At 52.4% G+C, this 22,055-nt stretch overlaps 1 protein-coding gene across 17 annotated transcripts in view; it reads left to right on the top strand.

Moving 5' to 3' along the window:
- Positions 1 to 22,055, top strand: part of DENND2B (DENN domain containing 2B) — a 204,613-nt gene that overhangs the window by 170,660 nt on the left and 11,898 nt on the right. For 12 of the 17 annotated variants that reach the window (XM_078340451.1, XM_035265721.3, XM_078340450.1 and 9 more), the window contains 10 exons: positions 1,520 to 1,656; positions 9,398 to 9,549; positions 11,103 to 11,318; positions 12,217 to 12,313; positions 12,885 to 12,929; positions 14,494 to 14,678; positions 15,679 to 15,788; positions 15,996 to 16,065; positions 19,127 to 19,204; positions 20,155 to 20,295. In XM_078340451.1, coding sequence (XP_078196577.1) covers positions 1,520 to 1,656; positions 9,398 to 9,549; positions 11,103 to 11,318; positions 12,217 to 12,313; positions 12,885 to 12,929; positions 14,494 to 14,678; positions 15,679 to 15,788; positions 15,996 to 16,065; positions 19,127 to 19,204; positions 20,155 to 20,295 — 1,231 coding nt within the window. The remainder of the gene's footprint in view (positions 1 to 1,519; positions 1,657 to 9,397; positions 9,550 to 11,102; positions 11,319 to 12,216; positions 12,314 to 12,884; positions 12,930 to 14,493; positions 14,679 to 15,678; positions 15,789 to 15,995; positions 16,066 to 19,126; positions 19,205 to 20,154; positions 20,296 to 22,055) is intronic. The other 5 variants (XM_035265722.3, XM_078340459.1, XM_078340460.1 and 2 more) reach the window with 1 other exon arrangement.

Here is a 22,055-nt window from a genome sequence, read left to right as displayed (position 1 = left end):
CTGACTCTACTGTAAATGCCAAAGAAAACTTACTCTCACAGGAACCCTGGTCCTGGGCTAACATTTGCGAACCACTGTGCTCAGCCATTGGATGTTTAACTAGTTGAGAATCTGGGCCAAAGACAGAAATTTGGGAGTCATCAAGATACAGATGGTAGGTATGGCGATGGCCCCTGGATATTGGGTCCCTAGAAAGTGCAGAGTAGGAAAGAGTTTTTAAGACAGAACTGTGAGAGACCCTAGCACTTAAAAGGCAAATGGAAAAGGAGAACCCCTCACAAGAATCTGAAAAGTAGTGGCCAGAGAGTTAGTTGAAAGCCAGGAGGGAATGTGTCATAGAGGCACAAGGAGATGCCAATATAAAGAGTGTTCGGTTGTGTTGAGTGCTTAGGGGGTGGGGCAGGCAAGCTAAGACAAGCTGTAGCCTTCAGGACACTTTTAGCCCTTTACCTGCACCCTAAGACTCTCAGGAGAAGTTGTTCAGTAAACAAGAGAAAAAGGACTCCATTGGCTGAAAGGTCTGATGGTGCCCAAAAGAAGAGGGAGGTGTTAATGGGTGGGAGGAGGGATCCAGTCAGTGTCTTTCCTTCTCTCCTTCCCCAGGAGCCTTGGGGAGGAGAGGATGCAGTTGGGGTCTCAGAAGGAGAGGAGCAGAGAGTGCTGTGGGCTCAGGGTGTCTTAGGAGACAACAAGCTGTGGTCTTGAAATTGTACAGTAGAGAAGAAGGTTGTCCAAGGGATGGAAAGAAGCAAGCTGCTAGCTGAAGGGAAGCTAGGTGTTGGAAGGAGCTTCTGGCTGCAAGTTGTCCTTCCAGCTCCGCCTTGGCAGTGGTCTCATTTGTTTTAAGGGCTCCACCCTTCCTGCTTCAACAAACCACCCAGCACCAACTGCTTCTCCAACCCGCCCCCCCACAACACAGCCATGAGCAGGACTCTCCCAGTGTGGAGCCTTCCTACCTGCTTAGTGCAGCAGCAGGAGTCCCCAGCTAGAATGCAGATGAAGATGTGAGTCCCCAGAGGCAGACCAGGCACTCAATTCCATTGGAATCACAGACACTTCTCAAGGAGGACATTCTCTAGGGCTTGAGGCCACAATTATAATTAAGAGCTCAGGCCCTGGAGTCAAACATCGCCTGGGAGAACCCTGCCTCTGTCATTTCCAGATGGAAATGCCTCCTCTGCAAAATGCCACAATACTGGTGGCACTGTTATGAAGATTAACAAGATGACACATGTAAAGGTGCATTTGACACAGCACCTGGAATAGCATGCTTATAAGTTGGGGTAGTTGTTGTTACCTAATATTAGCATTATTCACAATAAGGCACATTGCAGGCACCCAGGCCTTTCAGACCATCTGTTTCTTTATTTGAATGGTAAGTTCGGATCCACTTTGATGCTCTTTCAGAAGCTGGCTTTATGGGGAGGGCCTGTGGTCTTTGCTGTTGCCATGGACATTCCCCAGCAAGGCAGCGGAGATCTGGTTCAGCATGAATAACTCTTATTCTTGGTATCCACAGAAAATCCTTCGAGTTTGAGGATGCCTCCAGTCTGCAGTCCCTGTACCCCTCTTCTCCCACTGAGAATGGTACTGAGAACCAACCCAAGTTTGGATCCAAAAGCACTTTAGAAGAAAATGCATATGAAGATGTTGTGGGTAAGCAATGGCAGAGGTGGCGACCGGGTCATCTTGGGGCTGCGGAGGAGCAGGAGCAGGAGCAGACACCTAGGTTTACCTCATTCACTGTAGGCAGGCATGGGCCCACCTTCTGGAACTCCTCCTGGAAATGGGCATCAGGGGAAGCACCTGAACAAAGACAGAGCAGCTTTGTGATTAAAAGCCTGGCTCTTGAATGAACTGAAATTCAAAGGACCTTTGGGGACATGAGAAGGAGAAAACTACATCATTCCTTTCCTTTATTTTTGGAAGGCTTTGAAGTCCAGCAGGCACTCTTCCTTAGCTGTAGGTCCTTAGGCAAATCACTTAACCTTTGTAAAGACTCTGTTTTTCTCTTATGAAATGATGATGTGACCATATTAACTGTAACAATAATAGTAATGGTACTTCCTAATACTAACAATAATAGTAATAGGACTTCACGAGGTTGTTGTTAGAGTGAAAGAAGAAAAAGACGCCCACAGATTGAGTGTCTGGTGCAGGCCTGCTACCTGGTCTGCGATGGCCATCTTCTTCCTGTGTTCTTTCATGGTGGAAGGGGCGGAGGGAGTTCTCTGGGGTCTCTTAAAAGGGTCCTAATTGGCGAAGGCCCTGTGCTCATGACCTGATCACCTCCCAGAGGCATGACCTACAAATGCCGGCACGTTGGGGATTAGGTTTCAACATAGGAATTTTGGGAGGGCCACACACTGTTGTACAAGCTAACAGGTTTCATTGCCCCAGTTTCATGCATGCTAGCAGAAGACACGAGATCCCTGTGCCACAAAGGACGTTATTACTCATGGCACAGCAGGCAGCGTGAGCTGCATGTTCACCCGGGTTTTCCCTTGTGCATAAGTCCCATGGGGCGGTGTGGAGAAGGCCCGGGTAGAAGCTGCACACACTGTGGGTCCGTGTCCCAGCTGGGGATCCCAAGCTTAGGAAACCCCAGTCTTTTCAGAGGGTGCTGACAAACTTGCCCAACTCTTGTCCTTGGAGGAGACATTGTCTTTATCATGCTGATTAGGAAACTAATCTGCCTCTGCCCTGAAGGGAGATACTACCTCTGACTTCCAAGGCTGTTTGCTGTATAAATACCCTCGAAATATAGTCTGGAACTGTCAGTTCCTCTTGCTTAGAAGAAGGGCAGAAATGCAAGACTCCATTGAGATTTGTCTTCCAACAGGTGGGAGGATGTGGTATTGGCAAACTTATGTTCACAGATCAGACAAAAGATAGATGCTTTAGCCTGGGTTGCATTTTTTTTTTTTTTTTTTTTTTGACATTCATTTCGATTCCATCAGCATCCTCTTCAGTGAGGGACTTTGATTCCCACTCAAGTGAAGCGTGCGTGTCAGTGTAGGTCAGTGAGAAGAGAGAGGCTATGTGCTTTCTGGCTCCTCTCTGTGTCTCTGTCTTGCCGCTGTCTTGGGCCTTGAAGCTGAAGAACGTGGTCTTGGTTAACACATGACAGAGAGAAGTGGCCCCGGAGTAGAGAGAACCCTCCAGATTCTCAGAAGCCTGGAATCTTATGAAGCGAGGGCCATCTGCTCCCTAATTTGATCTGAGCCATCGGTTTCGTAGCTGTTTCCTTACCATTTGCTGGGCCAGCGTTTCTGGAGAGAGAACAGCAATGCTGGGACCCTCAGGGATACTGCTTTCCCAGGAACAGAGTGTATAGTATGTAGCCATGCAAAACTGGGTCACAGCAGGAAGACTGTAGGAGTGAGATCCCTAGAACAGCAAAAGAGTTTGGGGAGGGAGGCCCTTTCCCTTACCACTGGGGAAAAGCTAGCTTTGTATCCACAGGCCACCCAGAGCAGAGGTCAAGAGCTATGGGCATCAGAACTAAAGATGCAGAAGCCAGGTGTAGGCAGTTAAGGAAGATGCCCCAACTCCAGCCCATACCCCAGTTCTACTCAGCCACCCAAGAGGCAGCCAGAGCTACTCCTGTACTTCCTCGCCTCCTTAGGCAAGACCAGCATCCCAGAGTGGAGGAAAGTCCTCCCGAATGATGAGTAGACAGAGGCCTAGACACGCTTGTCCTCTTCCATTCTCTCAAACCTGACCTGAGAAGGCCCAGGGAACAGTTCTGTTGCCCAGGACAGTTCTTTCAAAGTTCTGTCCCCCCCAAGACACTGCCCCAAACAATCCTGAACAGAGCCCTGGATGGTGGAACTCTGGACAGGGAGAAATGGTTGAAGCTGTCACCTTCTCAAATTACTTCAGTTCAGATGATACAAGAACATATCCCCATAGGAAATCCTTCTCGGAGAACAGAAGATGGGAGGACCACAGGATTGCTAGCACCTGGCATAATTAAGGGACATCAGAAAACTACGGCCCTCTCTGCCCATGGCAACAGCCACACTAGGTGCTTCTAGGGATACATTACAGTTTCTGCCAAACTAGAGTGAATTAGAATGTACCCTGCAACAGGAGGTAGGGAGGGGGTGAGACCACAGAGCTGCCTCCCCACTCATTAGGGAGGACTCTCTTCCACTCTGGGTGTTGCATGAGGAGTTAAAAAAAAATATGGGAGCAGCTTGGCTGCCTCTTAGGTGGCTGAGTACAGCTAGTGCTCAGCACTGTGTGGGCGAAAGGTGGAGGTAGCTGCTCACCTGGCGCCTGGATCTCTGGGGCACTTAGAGAATAGGAAAGAAGAGAGGGGGAAGATGCAGGAGAAAGGGAGGGGAGCAGCCCAGGTACCAGTTTGGAAATACACTATATTGGGTGTTTGGGTTTTGCTCTGGCCTCATGGGGCAGGTGGGGGTGGTGTCTAGAGTCTGCAGTTAGGACAGTGCCCTGGGCATGTTTTCCTTGTTTAGGTCTTCACAGCAGCCCTGTCGGAATATCTGGGACCTGACTAGGGAGGCTAGAGGGAAATTCAAGGGAAAATATTCTCTTTCTTTTAGATTCTGATGGGTTTATTTCTTTTTCCTTCCCTGGAGACAGGCCCAGGAGTTTGGAGCTCCCCCCAAGGCTTCAGGGGTGTCTTATTGCTGAACTTGGAATGGCAGTTTCCTGTCTTGCCTCCAACTGATCAGTGGCTCTGACTTCCTGGGAGCCGGCTCTCTGGTCTTAGCACAGCCTGTGCTCTGCAGGGTGAATGTTGACTCTGACCCTGCTGGATCAGGCTCCTGCAGGCATGCTGGGATGGAGCTGTTGGAGGCAGAGATTGCAGGGCTCGTCTCCATCTTGGGTCCTGGCGATTGGACTAGAGTCCTGTCAGAGGTGGAGGGCCAGTTGGCCCCAAGATGAACAACCCCCACCCTTGCTGTGATCAGTGGACTCTAATGGGGGTTGTGGGGGGCTACTGGCCTCCTGCCTACAGTAGACACGAAGCCTGAGGAGCTGGGGTGCAGTACTCCCAAACATACTGAGGTTTACCCTGCTAACTTGCAGAAAAGGAGTTGCCTTGCTGTTTCCTGGGGGCTATTTCTCGCCTGTCCTGTCTGACATCTGCCCCTGGAAGATGCTGCCATTCTACAAAGCCTTATGTTTGCATTCTGAGCCTGACACTTAAAAATGCACCCAAGGAAGCAGCTTGTTAAGGAGTTATGTGGAGTGGCCTCGGCGCCTGGGCTGCATTCCTGCAGATTCCCACTCCCATCAGCTAGCCTGGGCTGAGGGAGCGTTTCCAGGAACTTCAGTGGGATGCAAGCTGGGGACCGAGCCAGTCGGCCTGGACTGCAAAGCCTTTTGAGCCTCCACTCTCTCTGGCTGCTTCCCTCATTTGCCTCCAGGCTGGGAAACAGTAAGGAGCAGAGGGTACCCACTGGGATGGAGGTTGCAGAGGGAAACAAAACAGCCAAGAGGTGCAGCCCAGGGAAGGTGCTGGGGCTGGGGCTGTCGAGCAATGTTGTCAAGGCTTGGAGGGTGGGCAACAGCCAGCCCCTGAGAGGTCCCAATACGATCTGTTGCCAGGGGAGTTGGGCTCTTAGTCTGGCCCTTTCTGTCCTGTGTGAGAGAGGGAAAAAGGCTGAGAACCAGGAGAAAACAGCTGGTTGGAACCGGAGGAGGTTGGGGAGGGAAGCTGCAGACCCAGGACCCTAGTGATGGGTGTGGTCCAGGAAGCTTAGGATTGTGTTTGGAGAAATTCTCAGTGCCTCTGTGCATACATACACACACACACACACACACACACACACACACACACACACACACACACAAATTCTCAGTGCCTGTGCGCATACACACATGCGCACGCACACACGCACACACCATGCACACACACGCACGGCTTTCCTAACTGGTTTTTCCAGTTGCGGAGGCAGAGGGGAAGGCAGTGTTGTATGTGTGCTTAAGACCAAAGGAGTTTTGGTGAGGAGTGAGGGGTTGTGGGGAGGAGTGGGAGCAGGACCCAGAGGGGCTGGATTCTTACTTCAAGAGGATCAGTATGATGCCTTTCAGCTCTGACTGAAAGTCCCCTTTTAGAATAGTGTAAAGCAGAAATTCTTGGTGATGCCTTTGTCCCTTATTTCATCATCCAAGCTGGGAAAGGTTGAGACTTCTGGCTTCTCCAGCTGGACTTGATGAGCTGGGGCTGCTGAGGGCCAGGCCTTCAGGGAGGAGGGTCTACCTCTTCGTCCCTCTCCAAGGGTCACGTGGACTGTCCCGAGAAAGCTGTGCAGGCAGGAACGCAGGTGAAAATTTGCAGTCTGCCAGGCTTCCTGTCTCCCATTCATGCCCCTGCTGAATCTCCCATTCAGCCCTAGCTCCTTTAGCTCTGTCCCCAGTAGCACGTTTTACGCACCATCTCCCAGCCTACTGTCTCCTCCAACTCTGAGCCGTTGCTTTGATATTTATTTGCTCTTAACTAGTTCAGTTTAGTGGTCTAGGACTCAGGGTCTCCTTGTCTCTGTACATCTCCAACCCCTGGCCCCCTGTCTGCCTGGAGAGATGACTGGGAGTATCTATTTGAGACAGCTCCTCAAGGACAGTCAGGAATGGTCCAGGAAGCTGGGAGTAGCAGATGAGTTAGGGCTGTGAAGGGACCAAGCTGAGGCTGGGGAGGCAGGGTATGGGCTGGGGCTGGCAGGCTATTTGCTGGAGAACTGATTTGTGACTTGTTTACATCAGAGAGGACGTTAAACATTGCTTGAGAAGAGAGGCTGGCACAAGGGCTGGGCAGGAGGAGCAGGCCTTCCTGAAATCCAGAGACAGGACCATCTTGAGAACCTCATGCTGCTGGCCGTTTTCCCCCCAGGTTGTCAGTGATGTACACCGGCCTTGTGCATCTGTTACTTTCCTGGGCCTCAGTATCCTACGTCTTTTTCTTGGAGCTTTGGATTTCTATCAATACTCAAAGCTCGTACTCTAGGGAAAAGAAGGAAGGAAAGAGGGAGTGAGGTGAAGGAGGGAAGTATGGAAAAAAGAGGGCTAGTCTTGGGACTCATGTCATGTACTCAGAAGCCATTAGGAAGTTTGGAAAGCTCTATCTAAAGCAGTGGTTCTAAGTAGGGGGGCAACTTCACTCATCCCTCCCTCCCTTGCTGCTTCCCTCCCTCTCCCTTCCTCCTTTCTTCCCTCTCTCCCCCTCAGGGAGCATCTGGCAGTGTCTGGAGACATTTTTTGGCTGTTATAACTAAGGAGATGTGAATGTCTCCTGGTGGATAGAAGCCAAGGTTGCCACTAAGCATCCTAACAGTGGACAGGACGGTCTACCACTGCAAGAATTATTCAACCCCAAATGTCAGTGGCTTGGAGAAACCCCTGGGATTGAGATAAGGTTTCCTACAGGTTGGGGATGATAATAAAGACCCCGGCTGATCATGCAGCCCAAGCAGTTTGGATTTGATGAGCTTGGCATAAATGTTCTCCCTGCCCTGATGCCGACAGTGATGCTCCAGTCCTGTTTTAGGGAATCAGGAAGACTGTGTCCTGGCATTCTCACTTCTTATACCCTCACACCCTCACTCCTGCAGGACATATGTTGGGGAGGACCAAGAAGTAGAAAATCCATCCCCAGCACCCCCCTAAGTGCCCCACAGTGGGGTAGGCTGGAGAAAAGATGCAGGGGGTGCCAGGTTTGCTATTTGGCTTCTTGCAATGGCTGCTGGGCCAGCTCCGCTTAGTCAGGGCTCTGGAATGGAGACGAGTCATTTTAATAGCATGACTGTGTTACAGGAAAAGGTCTGCTCAATTGCTGGGGACTCTGCTTGGAGTTGGGAATCACTTAATCCAGTCCCAAATCCCAATGACCCATCTTTGACTCATAAGTTTACAGAGATTTATGCTGCTCCCACTGCAGTCTGTTTAGCTGTCACTGAAATCCTTTCTTCACACCCACCCCCTAACTCTGTAAAAGCATTTCCTAAATTCGCTGTGGTTTTGCATGATGGTAATAAGTGGATGCCACAATGTGGAGGGAGCTCCGCTTTGGAAATGTAGGCATCTGCAAACATACCAGGGTTGGCTCCTCTTCCATGCCCTCTCTAGGAAAGCTTTGCTCTCAGCAGCCTTTGTTCTTGTCCTCCAGCTCCTTCTACTGCCTGCTTCCTGGGGAGTGGGGTCTGAGCTCCACTGGGGCGTCAGGCACATTCAGGCATCTGTAGGACAAGTGTGGGTCTCAGGGGTCACCCAGGCTCAATCCTGCTGCTGAGCTGAGGTGCTGGAGTGAGTCCTGCTCTGCAGCAGGAAGACAGGAAAAGACAAGGGAAAGGGGAGCAGAGAGGGCTGTGTTCTGAGTTCCCCATGGACCTGTTCACCCCTGGGATTCTGCCGCCAGGATTGAGCTAGGACTGACCCAGTGCATGGTGTTACTGTATTTTTAAAAAGGGATATGTTGGATGGGTGGGGGCAGGAGATATGGCTTGTGGAAAGGAATGTCTCTCAAATCTTCAAGGGCAGATAGTGTTTTGTACTTTTCTGAGATTTTCCAATAATGCCAATACAGTGCCAGCTGCCAGAGATTTTAGAACTAGTCCTGAGAAGGAAGACCTCCCCTCACTCCCACCCGTTAGCCCAGAATCCTTCCAAGCCTTTCACACCTCCCCTGTGTCACAGCAGGGGAGTTTGTCCCAAAAGGGGAATGATGATGGCTCTCTTTGTGCTGAGATCCACAGTTGAGGGAATAGACTGACACTGAAGTAAGAGAGTCAGTGAACAAATCATTACCCAGCACTTCCTCCTTGCTAATCACTGTTCTGTTCTGAGGTTGCCTCCGTGAACAGCACAAAACCCTGCCCTAAAAGACTTGTTGAATGGCATCATAGGTGAGAGGGGGGCCTGATGAAGCCCTGCTCCATACAGTTCTGTGAATTCCTCCATGCCCACCCTCCAAAGTAGGTCCCCAGGGAGATCCCCTGAGAGTTGGGTGAAGGGACAGCCATGTGACCTGAAAACCCTTCCTACCTTGAACTATGTCATCTCTAGGGTGTTTGCAGCTGAGGGAAAGGAGCCAAGGAAAGACTCTTGGTGCTGGCTTTGTCCTCTGGCTGGGCACAGGCAGGGGTGGCTAAGCCAGTCTTGTGCAATCCCTGAATTTATAAAGCAGAGGCCAGGCAAGGCTGAGCTGGGCTGGGGGTGGGGGTGGGGGGGTTCTGCTGCTGGACTTGGAGCCAGGATCTGTTTGTAGCCTCCCCACTGCAGACGGGCAGCTGCATGACTCATGAGCTGAGGGGCCAGGCAGAAGCCATTCTCTTTGGTTCACAGGAATTCTGCTTGTTTATTTGTGTGTGTGAGTTCGTGTGTTTCCTTCTTCCCTTCTCCTCCTTCTCTAACTCTTCCTCCTCTGCAGGAGATCTGCCCAAGGAGAATCCATATGAGGATGTGGACTTAAAGAGCCGAAGAGCAGGACGAAAATCCCAGCAACTGTCTGAGAACTCCTTGGACTCTTTGCACAGGATGTGGAGTCCTCAGGACAGGAAGTACAACAGCCCACCCACACAGGTAACAGCCTGTACGGTTAGCGTGGGGCCACAGTGAGGGGCTGTCCTTCCAAGGCTTGGGCCCAGCTTCCTTTCAGGCTTTTACCCTCACTAGTACTTGATAAAGGAGGTTGCCTCAGCAATGGGCTCTGCACTCAGGGACGTCCGCCATGTTGAAACCCCTGTGGACAATTGGCACCTGCTCTGAGGGGCATCCTGTCCTATCTTCTTTCCCTTCCGACCTGAGCCCTGAGCTGCAAAACTCAGCCAGGAGCCCTTGCAGTCTCCTGTCTCATCATTTATCTCCCCTTCTGTGGGAAATAGGAAGACAAAGCCCTGGTGGGAGTCTTGGCATTCTGCAACTCTGCCAGAAGTTATCTCAGGACTGACATTAAGGGGCCAGGTGTAGGCCCCAAAACCAGATTTGGAGAGCCAGACAGGTGTCTGTGACACCTGGAGTAACTCCTGTGGGAGAGAGTTAGCATGAATCTAGAAGGAATGGACAGGGGGGAGGCAGCACAAGAGGAAAGGTGAAAGGCCAAAGGAAGCTCCAGAACTTCAGCTCGTTCTGTCCTTGTCCAGGGTGACAGGAGGCAGGTGGAGAGGCTTCTGTGACCTCCCCAGGGAACTCTAATTCTCTTTGCAAATGGAAGGACCTGGAAATTATATGGCACTGGCCAGAGAAAATAAAAATGATTTATTCTGGCTTTGGAATAAGGCTTTTGTTTTCATAAAAGGTTTACTCTCTAATTAAGGCTCTGTTCAAACAGGCTTCCCCTGACTTTGCATTGCCAGATTGATTGGGTGAAAACAGGAAACTGGGGGCTGTGGAGGAAGGAGGATTTGCTGAAGAGTGAGGAGAGGCAATTCCAGAGCCAGACAGCGGTTGGGTGTCTGTGGGATACTTGCCTCCCCACTTGCCTTCCCACAGGGTCCATAGCAAGGATGGTGCCCTGAGCTGAGAGGTCAGTGTACATGGAGAGAGGCAGAGAGTAGGTCAGGGCTGGGAGAGGGCAGCCAGGGCCTTCTGGGTGTGGGAGCCAATTCAGTGTGAGGCCTGCCAGATGCAGCTTTGGTGGTCAGAGCCCAGAGTCCCTGTGTTCTCCAAGGGAGAAGTTAGGAAGGCCATGCTGCGGGCTCTCCCAGCAAAGCAGCCTGGCCAGTAGGTTATGGCCTCTGCTATCAGAAACCTTTTAGGATTGGCTCAGGGGCAGAGGTCCGGAATACGTTCTATCATCCAGGCCCAGTAATCCTTGTCCCAAAGTTTAGGAAGAGCCCCCAGAATTCCCACTTTGCCTTCTTTTTCCAGTCAGATGAGAACACAGGTGTTTTTAGCCTCTGCTTTCCTTTTTGCTGGCAGTAGTGAAGCTTCTTTTAGGGAAGGCAAGTATCTAATCTAGCCCTGACCTGGCTGATGAGCAGCTAAGGTCTTAAGAGAGGGATGGACATTCCAGGGCAAGATTGCCGGGAGCCAGGGATGCTGGCCCTTGGCCTCTGTGTCCCTGTCCCAGCAGACAGGCACGGGCCAAGGCCTCTGTGGCAAGCCCCTCTGGCATGTCCTCTCCCCCATGCCAGCTTTCCCTGAAACCCAACAGCCAGTCCCTGCGCAGTGGGAACTGGTCAGAAAGGAAGAGCCACCGGCTGCCACGATTACCCAAGCGGCACAGCCATGACGACATGCTGCTGCTGGCTCAGCTGAGCCTGCCGTCCTCACCCTCCAGCCTCAACGAAGACAGCCTCAGCACCACCAGTGAGCTGCTGTCCAGCCGCCGGGCCCGCCGCATTCCCAAGGTACCCTCCCCAGAGGCAGCCCACTAGGGCTAGGCAGGTGGGCGGGCAGGCAGCCAGCCTTTCTCTCTCCTTCCTGGCTTCCTTCCTTTTCTAATTTGGACTGCTTCCTCCATTCCCTTTGAATACATTCTGGGTCCATGCCCTGGCCTCTTTTTCATCCGATTAATTCCCCTTTCTTATCAATAAAGTTGCATTAATTGATTCTTGGTGCTTAGATGTGAGAGGAAGGAAAGGCTCGCCGAGTCTCCCCATTAGTAAGTGTGGTAGATAAATTTTGGGGTCTCTGCACGCATAAGCATTTCCAGGCTTTCAGGGACCTAGGACTCAAAACAAGGGCTCGTCCTATAACTCCCAGCATTGAAGAGTTTTCAGCAATGATTTTCACACATAGGCAGCCAGGCCCAAATCCAGGATTTAGCCAAATGGTATTTTTAGCCTGCAAACAATGCTTGGGTATATTGGGAATTTAGCTTCTTCCTGTCCCGGCCCCAGGTTATGGCCCAGAGGGGAAAGGCTAGAATCCTTGTTCCTGTTATTGCCTCTCAGAAGCTCTTTGTCTCAGTTGGTTCAAAGACTCTGGGGACCCAGGAGCTCCCATCCTGTCTAGTTTGATCACAGTTCCTTCCTCTGGGGACCTTAGTTTAGTGTCCTTGTCTTGGGGCAGGGAGCACTCCTAGGGGACTAGGTATCTGGAGAACTACCAGGCATGGTGAGTAGTTCTCCAGATACCTAGTCCCCCAGGAGTGCTGATGAGTCACCGCTTGGGATGAGCTTCTGCAGTTAGAGCGGCATAGAATGGTTGCACGAGTAAGAGCAGGGACGGGCTCCTACTCAGCCTTCTTAGAAGTGGGGCAGCCGATGTTAAGGTTACCTCACCCGTTCTGCTTTTCTTACCCAGCTTGTCCAAAGAATTAACTCCATCTACAATGCCAAGAGAGGAAAGAAGAGGTTAAAAAAGTTGTCTATGTCCAGCATTGAGACAGCATCACTGAGAGGTAGGCTTTGATGCCGGAGCTGGTTCAGGTGTCTGGGGCCCTTGGGCATTAGGAATGGGAGAGGCATCAATTTACACGTGGAGGGTAGAGCCGTGCCAGGAAATGACCACATAGGAGGGAGGAGCAGAGAGGGAAGAAAGTTCCGGGATGGGTTCCTTCAGGCTTTGGGCTATGAGGCCTTGAGTGGGGAGGTGGGTGTGGGAATCAGCTTCTGCAAAAGGAAAGGCCAGACTCACTGAGCACTGTGGTCTGCTTCCCATTTCAAATCTTGGCCTCCTGGAGGCAGGGTCCTTCTGTTCCAGGCCTGTAGGCCCCTCTTCTGGCTCAGCCTCCAACTCAGACCCTCAGCTTCCCTCTGAGGTTTGAATATAGATTGGCACTTTAGTGTGAGCTCTGAGGGATCCTGGCCCCAGGCCACTCAGCTCCCTGCCTGCAGATGCCTGACCATGGCCCCAAAGTAGCCCAGAGGAAGTAGAGATCCATCCACTGGGAGAAAAGCTGGGGTGGTGGGAGAGTAGAAAACATTGGCTGTGGGGTCCAGTGAGCATGCACTCTGCTGTTCCTTTTCCAGATGAAAACAGTGAGAGCGAGAGCGACTCTGATGACAGGTTCAAAGGTGAGGCACGGCTCCCACAAGCACAGAAGCCCTCCCAGCAGGGCTGCAGGGAATCAGCCTTCCCTTCCAATGCATGTGTGGTTCCAGTGTCCCTAAACTGGCCTGATGTGGAGAAGTGACAGATAGGCCAGATGCCAGACCAGCAGAGCAGGGAGCCACAGGGAAGTCTGTCCTTACACACACGTGAGCTCAGCCCTGCAAGGTTAAATCCAGATGTTTGCCTTTGCCGAACGTAAGGGTGGTGACCTGCCTAAACTGTCACAATTGTCCATGGGAATTGGGTGCTAGATTTGCCTGGTTAATGTAGATCTCAGCCAGGCGCAGAGGCTCACACCTGTAATCCCAGAACTTTGGGAGGCTGAGATGGGCAGATCACAAGGTCAGGAGTTCGAGACCAGCCTGGCCAAGTTGGTGAAACCACATCTCTACTAAAAAAATTAAAAAATTAGGCTGGGCTTGGTGGCTTACGCCTGTAATCCTAACACTTTGGGAGGCCGAGGTGGGTGAATCATGATTCAGGAGTTCAAGATCAGCATGGCAAAGATGGTGAAACCCCGTCTCTACTACTAAAAAATACAAAAAGAATTAGCTGGGCCTGGTGGCACACGCCTGTAATCCCAGCTACTCAGGATGCTAAGGTAGAGAATCACTTGAACCTGGGAAGCGGAGGTGGCAGTGAGCTGAGATCGCACCATTGCACTCCAGCCTGGGCGACAAAGCAAGACTCTGTCTCAAAACAGAACAAAACAAATTAGCCAGGCGTGGTGGGACATATCTGTAATCCCAGATACTCGGGAGGCTGAGGCAGAAGAATCGCTTGAACCTGGGAGCCAGAGTTTGCAGTGAGCCGAAATTGCGCTATTGCCGTCTAGCCTGGCAACAGAGTAAGACTGTCTAAAAAAAGAAATGTAGATCTGGAGGGTCAGAGATGGGTACAGAAGATTTCAAGGACCTCTTCTGGCAAGAAATGTGCTGTAGACTGAGGAAAACTGTTCCTCTGGAGGCCCTCAGCCCGCTGTGTCCCCTGTCCTAGGAGAGAAGCCTGAAAAGGTTCTAGAACCTTCACATTCCGGGGTCCTTGGATACATCTTTGTGCTTTCTCTACTGGGAGGCCCTGGCTCGGCCTTCCCGGATAATCCTCTCACCCCCAGGCAAATGGGCACGTGGACTTTGGCTTTAGGAGCATGGACAAGGCTCACGTCCTGCTAGAGGCCCAAGGGTGAAACCTTCGTGGATGTTCATAAATTCTGGTCCTTTTGGTACAGGGACCAGTTGGGTGCTGAGATACATCCCTGGGTTTGCCTGGCCTCAGCAGTCCTGCCCCAGCTCAGTCTCCAGAGGCTCCAGGAGGACCAGGCCCGCAGCTTCCCGTGCCAGGGCAGAGGCTTTGTGCAGGTGTTGGCACCGTGTGCCTGCCAGTCCTCCCCAACTCCAGGCTGGGGGTGTTGACAGACTAGGCTCATGCACTTAGAAGTGCTCACCAGTAATGAACTCTGAGCCAGGGGTGGAGGAGCTAATGTGAGGCCTGTGAGGGTCCATTCCCTGATGTGTGACCCATCCCCAGCCCACACACAGCGCCTGGTCCACATCCAGTCCATGCTGAAGCGCGCACCCAGCTATCGCACGCTGGAGCTGGAGCTGCTGGAGTGGCAGGAGCGAGAGCTTTTCGAGTACTTTGTGGTGGTGTCCCTCAAGAAGAAGCCATCGCGAAACACCTACCTCCCCGAAGTCTCCTACCAGTTTCCCAAGGTGAGGCCCTTCCCTCTCCCCACCTTGCCCATATCCTCCATCCTCTACCCGCCAGGCCCATCTAGGGAAGGAGAGAGATCCTGTTTGCCATAGCTCCTCACCCAGCTGCCACAGCCCTGAGCCTTTCCTCCTGGCTAAGAGGAAAGACAGGGCTGCAAAGGGGTGAGTTTAGACCAGTGCTTGTTCAAAGGATGAGGGCTGAGAGAGAACCTCTCAGTGTGCTTAGAATGAAATCCAAAACCATTAAATGCTGTACAGTTCACCCACTTAATGTATACAATTCCGTGTTTTGGTATAGTCACAGAATTGTGCCGTCATCACCACAATCCATTTTAGAACATTTTTATCACCCCAGAGAGAATCCCTGCACCCACTAGCTGTCACTCCACACTTCTCCCACTACCCTGCCTCTCACCATGTCTTCCCTGCTTGTTGCCAGCCAGCCTGGCCTCCCTCCTCTTCCTCTCAGTCTCAGCACCTCTCTCTCTGCCATTGCCTCTGCCAGGAATGTGCTTTCTCTTCTCATGGCTGCTGACTCCTCATTTCTCAGTCTCCACTTAAGTAGGACCTCTTTCAGGAGATCTGTCAGGGACGCCTGCATGGAGCCCCTCTCATGCCCAGCTCGCTCTGTCACATTATCTGCTTATTTTTTTAATGCCCCCTTCTGAGATGTTGTGGTTGACCATCTCACTCTTCTAACCAGAATGCGCAGGGTTGGGGACCTTGTCCCCTATGTTTTCCATCGAGAGCTCTGGCGCACAGCACTGCGTCAGATGCCACATAGAAAGCACTCCGTTGGCATTTATTGAATGAATGAATGATGACTCAGACCTCTGTAAGAATTCAGAGTGGGACAGTGGTTGCTGAGATCATGCCCGTGGGTCAGTGGCATCTAGGGCCCTCAGGGGGCATCTAGGGCCCTCAGGGGAGGAGGGGCTTCTCAGTCACCACCCCCTGCCCTCAGTTTCCATGTCATCTCCTGGTTCCTTCTTCCCTGCAGCTGGACCGACCTACCAAGCAGATGCGAGAGGCAGAGGAGAGGCTCAAAGCCATTCCCCAGTTTTGTTTCCCTGATGCCAAGGACTGGCTCCCTGTGTCAGAGTATAGCAGGTGAGGCCTGGCCTGGCCAGAGGGAGGAAGGGGCATAGCTTTCTTTACCCCTATGACAGTGGGCACCTGAGTGGGGCCTGCTTTCAGCCTCCTCTCCTACAGCAACCTGGCCCTTCACCCTACCCTGGAGATGACGGTTCCTATGCTTAGGGGCTGTTTCCTAGGTCCTCTTACACCTCTCTGATGCCAGACTTCTCTTTGTTCCAGCGAGACCTTTTCTTTCATGCTGACTGGGGAAGATGGCAGCAGACGCTTTGGCTACTGCAGGCGCTTATTGGTGAGTGAGGCCATTCGGTCCTCAGGGGCTGGCAGGCAGAGGGTAGGCCAGACTGTGTGTGTGTGTGCGTGTGCCTTTCTGCAATTTTAACTTGTATGAAATCCTGTGTTCTGCTCTGAGTGTGTGTGCGTGTGCGTGCATGTGTGTGCATGCGCACGCGCGTGCGTGCCTTTCTGCAAATTTAACTTGTATGAAATCCTGTGTTCTGCTCCCTGAGGCCACTCCGTACCCCCCTGCCAACACACACTCTTTCACAAGTGAGGCCCTTCTGGGAGAGCAGGGCTCAGAGTGGTGCTTCCAATGGGCCTTAGGATCTGGATTAAGGGGAGGGAGTGGATCACCTTCTGCTAGGTTTTCATATCTTTTTAGTTTTTCTCTACTTTTCCTTCATTTCCCTTGGGATCGTGGGCTCTGATTGCTGGTCTTTGGTTGCAGGATCGAATCACCCCCAGCAGTATGTATATATGCATCAGATTAGGCGAGGGACAACCTTCCTCACCCCTATACCTGGCCAGCCTGAAGTGGGGAGGAGGCCTGTCTGTGGTGTGGTAGGGCTGGAAATTGAGCAGGGACAGAGACATACCCTCTCTGGGAATCTGAGAGAGATACCTTGAATCTAGGGGAAAGGGATTGGGTTTTGAAAATGTTAGCCGTAGGCCGGGCACTGTGGCTCATGCTTGTAATCCCAGCACTTTGGGAGACCAAGGCGGGCGGATCACGTGGTTGGGAGATCGCAGCCCTCCTGGCTAACACGGTGAAACCCCGTCTCTACTAAAAGTACAAAAAATTAGCCGGGCATGGTAGTGCATGCCTGTAATCCTAGCTGCTTGGGAGGCTGAGGCAGGAGAATTGCTTGAACCTAGGAGGCAGAGGTTGCAGTGAGCGGTGATCGCGCCACCGCACTCCAGCCTGGATGACAGAGCAAGTCTCGGTTTAAAAAAAAAAAAAGAAAATGTTAGCCGTTTTGTAAAGAGAAGTTCTTTACCATCTCCCTTCCCATTAGTCCTAGGGTAGAGGCCCAGAGCCTGGCCCCTGCTGCACTCCCTGCTTGGAGCACCGAGTTGTTGGCAAAGGGGGTTTCCACCTTAGCGAGAGAAAGCCTCCCCAGATACCATTCTAGAGGCAGATGAAGGGGGCAGAGGCAGTGTACGGCAGGAGCCTTAAACCATGGATTTGGGGCCAGTCATTCATTCATTCATTTAGAAGCACTTATCATCCCTTATCGGAAGCCCTGACCTATTGAGAGTCAGGCACGTGCTAAGCACATGTAAAGATGAGTTTGACATGGATCCTCCTCTCGAGGAACTGTAGATGGCCTATTACAGGAGACTGAACTTTCAACACAGGAGGGAGGGCCCCAGAGAATGAACTTTAGTTTAGGACTGGTCACATTCCAAGCTAGATGCTTCAAGTATGTCTTTTTAAAAAAAATTATCATAGTAGCCCATGGGGTATTATAATCCCTGATCCACAGATTGGGAAGTCCAAACTCAGAGGGAGAATGACTTGCCCACGGTCATACAGAGCCAGAAGGGATTCCAGGTCCTGTCACCAATCTGGTACCCTTGGATCAGCCCGAGAGGGTGGACTGGGGAGAGGGGGTGTTTAGAAGTAGAATGCCCAGGGAGGGGCAAAGGTCATCTGCACAGCAGTGATGCCAGGTGGGGAGCCAGGCAGAAACCAGCATGCCTCTGGCTGCCTGGGCCTCCTGGGCTTGGAAGGAGTGTTCCGAAGGCTGCCTTTGCTGGAGCATAGATGGAGCAGAGCTGCTCCTTTGCAGTGGGGCTGCTGCCCCCAGGGAAGAGCATGTTTCTCCTGGCGTGCTCAGATTGGGCCTGGGCTGGGTCCCTGCCAAGGGGGCTGGCACTAGCTCGGCATTCCTGCAGATTGGACACAATGATTCTAACCCAAATCCCACATACTTGATTTAATCACTTGGGGCTTTAGGGGAGGCGGGGGAGAGGGAAAGAGACAAGAGTGAGTTTCAGGCCTAATATGGACAAAAACAGCTTCTGCCCTCTCTTTAGATCTGTGACGTGTGGCCAGCAGGTTTGGAGACTGAAATAGCCCCATCTGCATTTGCTTAGCAGCCTGCATGAGGGGCCAGCACCTGCTGCTCTGCTCCCTCCCCACTCAGCCTTGCCAGGCCCTTCAGGCCTCTGAGCCCTGCCGAGCCTGCTGGAGAAGGCAGTGCAGCCTGCATGGGAGTTCTCAGTGCCTGTCTCCCCTTCAGCTGCCCACCTGTTAAGTCCCGTTCTTCTTTGTGCTCCATTACTCCATAGCAAACCTCCACCCAGTGTCTTTGCTTCCTTCCCTTCCTTCCTGCCAGAAATCAGCCAGCTTTAGGGTAAGACAGCCAAACAGGGCCAAAGCAAACTCCTGGCTCCACAGCTTGCAGATATGTGGCCTTAGGCAATGGCTTAATCTTTTTAAACTCAGTTGCCTCATCTATAAAGGGGATAATAATCCCTCTCTCACAAATTTCTTGTAAAATTCCAAGCCCAGGAGTCAGGTTTAGCAAATGTTCAGTAAATAGTAACTCCCATCTCCTGTCTCTTTTCAGTTTGCTCTCAGAGTGGAGGTGGATCAAGAAAGGGAGAAAAGAACCAAAAAAGGGGATGTTTTGCCGAATGCGCCCTATGGCACTAAAAAGCTACAATGGCTTGCTCCTAAAGATGTACCCTAGTCCTTCCCATCTGTTGGGGTCCCAGCCTCAGGGATGTGCATCCATAGATTGCCCTGTAGCCTCTGCCAAACTGCTTTGCCCTCTGCCAGCCCCTGTCAGTGTCCTCCTGGGAGGAACGGCAGAGCCTGTGGAGCCTGGCAGGTGCCTGGTACCTTGGGCTGGGAATCCCTGCAGAGCTGAGGCCTGACCTGAGAGCGGCAGCTTTTCCCTCAGGGCCCTGGTTGCAGAGAGGTTTAGAGGAGGCTTAGAGTCTTCCTCCACTAGAAGGGCAGTCCTTCCTCCTCAGTTCCCAGGGAAAAGGAGCCAGAAATGGTAATCATGCATTCTCTGTGTCTGTTGTCTGTCTCTCTTCTCCTCCTCCTTGTCCTGGCCCAGCCAAGTGGGAAAGGGCCCCGGTTGCCAGAGGTGTACTGTGTCATCAGCCGCCTTGGCTGCTTCGGCTTGTTTTCCAAGGTAAGAGGCTCTGGCAGGCTTCACTCCTCCCTTCCCCTCTCCTCCCCCTTCCCCTCCCCTTCCCTTCCCCTCCCTTTCTCCTCCCCTTCCCTCCCCCCTCTTTCTCCTCCCCCTCTCCTTCCCTCTCCCTCCCTTTCTCCTCCCCCTCCCCCTTCCCTCCCCCCTTTCTCCTCCCCCTATCCCTCCCCTCCCCCTCCCTTTCTCCTCTCCCTCCCCTTCCCTCCCCCTCCCTTTCACCTCCCCCTCCCCCTCCTCTCCCTCCCCCTCCCCCTCCCTCTCCCTTTCTTCTCCCCCTCCCCTTTCCTCCCCCTCCCTTTCTCCTTCCACTCCCCTTCCCCTCCTCCTCCCCTTCTCATCCTTCTCCCCCTCCCCTCCCCCTCTGCTTCTCCTCCCCTCCCTCTCCCCTTCCTTCCCCCTTTCCCTCCCCTCCCCCAGCTGACAGCTCCCACAGGAGTATCTGCAGCCAGCTTAGATGAGAAAACCACCTGTGAGTGTGAGTGAGCAGGAGAGAGAATGTAGGAGCAAGTACCAGCGAGCCTCTGGCACCCTCCTATTCCCCAGCCTGGCTCCCTACCCAGCCAGCTGGCATTTCCGCAGCTCCTGTGCTGGCAGTGTCTGCCCCTGTCACAGCCCACCCTGGGCCCTGAGCAGAGCCAGAGTCCCTGGGGAAGCAGGAGCGCTCAGAGAGCTGACTCTTGGGTGGTATTTCCTTTGCCCAGCTACTCCACCCTTGGGGACTGAAGCAAAGCCAGTTAGGGAACAGAGTAGTCACTGAGTGCCAAGGAAAATGGGAAGGGTAGAGTGTGCAGATCCTGGCAAGACTGCCTTCCCTTCTCCCAGCTTCTGGGCCACCCTGGTCAGATGCTTGGCTGCCCTCTTCTCTGCCCAGGAGGAGGGGAAGGGCACTTCCCTGACAGTCTTCCTCTTTGGGCTGCCGGCGGTGGGCACAGGTCCTAGACGAGGTGGAGCGCCGCCGTGGGATCTCCGCTGCATTGGTCTATCCTTTCATGAGAAGTCTCATGGAGTCGCCCTTCCCAGCCCCTGGGAAGACCATCAAAGTGAAGACATTCCTGCCAGGTGCTGGCAATGAGGTAGGGATTTCTGCCACTTCTTCTCTCAGGCTACGGACTGGGGCGGCAGGGGGACCTGGCTAGCCAAGCTCGCAGTCTTTGCGGGGTGCAAATCGTGGCCCCTCCTTGCTCAACCATGTCGGCGTACCTAATCACTAGGGACTAAAACAGCGAACAATAGGAATGTACATGTTGCCCAGCTCTCCGCTCCTCCCAGGGGCCTTCTCTGACCCATATGGATGACACTGCGTTCCACCTGCCTTCCTTTTGTTCTTTTATTGAACAGTTACTGAGTGTGTGCCATCTCAATCAGGGACTGTGCCAGACCTCAGTGCAGAGTCAGAGTTAGAAGGACACAGCTCTGTCCTCATGGAGTTTGTAGTCTAGTGGGAGATACTGATATTATAATAATAAACACTTTTACATGTAAATACATAATTCCTAAATGTGTTAAGAGCCAAGTGAAAGCACAGGACCCTATGAGAGTGTGGAACAAGGGGTCTGCTTTAACTTAGGGGGCCAGGGAAGGTCTCCTCTGAGAAAGTGACATGTTACCAGAGACCTAAGTGGTGAGTGGGGGCAACTACATGAAGTGGGAGGAGGAAGACAAAGAGAAGGGTATGAATGGGAGATTATTCCAAGTAGAGGAACCAGCATCTGCAAAGGCAAAAGTTGGGCAAGTGCACGTGCTGGTCAGAGGGCTGACAGGGTGGGGGCAGGGGTGGGTTGTCAGGCAAGAACTCAGTCACAATGTCCCTGCTAGGCCCAGTTAAGGATTCCGGGATTTTATCTAAAGCAGGGGTATGATAAGGTCTGATAAATGTTTTCATTTCCTTTTGTTTTGAGACAGGGCCTCACTCTGCCGCTCAGCCTGGAGTGCGGTGGTGCTGTCACAGCTTACTGCAGCCTCACTTTCCCGGCTCAAGCGATCCTCCCGCTTCAGCCTCCTGAGTAGCTGGGACTGCAGGCATACACCACCACACTCAGCTGATTTTTGTCTTTTATGTAGAGACAGGGTTTCACCATGTTGCCCACGCTAGTCTCGAACTCCTGGACTCAATCAGTCCTCCCACCTCAGCCTCCCAAACTGACGGGACTACAGGCATGAGCCACCTGTGGCCAGCTGATAGATGTTTTCAAAGCCCACTGTGGCTGCCATGTAGATAGTGGTTGGAGTGAAAACAGGGAGACCAGCAAGGTTACTATTTCGGCAGTACAGGCAAGAGATGATGGCAGCTTCGATTAAGATGTGGCAGAACAGGGGAAGGGAAGTAGTTGGATTTTTAGGACCAGTAGCATTTTGCGTTTGATTGGAAATAGGGAGTCATCACAGAGACTGTAAGGCTGACTCCCAGTTTTCTGACTGGATCACCGGGTAGATGATGAAGCCATGTACTGAGACAGGAGCACATGAAGGAGAAGCAGGTAGTAAGGAGAAAGAGGAAGAGTCCAAATGAGTACATGTCAAGTTTGAGGCACCCACAAGACCCCCAAGAGAAGATACTTAGTAGCAAAGAGTGTAAATAGGGAAGAGAAGAGAGCCTACTATGGGCTTAGGTCCTCAGTCCTGGGGACCCCAATATGCAGAGGCCCTGCAAAAGAGGAGCTGCAGCCCTGAGGTTTGAGGAGAAGGAACACCGGGAGAGGGCTGTGGCTCAGGAGCACCTCAAAAAGAAAGCCGTGACCAAGGTGATTAGGCACCACCAAGAGATCTGGATGAGGCGTGGCAAGATCTTGACAAGTGCAGTGGCCCAGAAGCTGGGCTGGAGCGAGTTGAGAAT

The sequence above is a fragment of the Callithrix jacchus genome, chromosome 10 (genome assembly GCF_049354715.1).
Source record: "Callithrix jacchus isolate 240 chromosome 10, calJac240_pri, whole genome shotgun sequence".
NCBI classification, from domain to species: Eukaryota; Metazoa; Chordata; class Mammalia; order Primates; family Cebidae; genus Callithrix; species Callithrix jacchus.
This window is presented reverse-complemented; position numbering and strand designations above follow the sequence as displayed.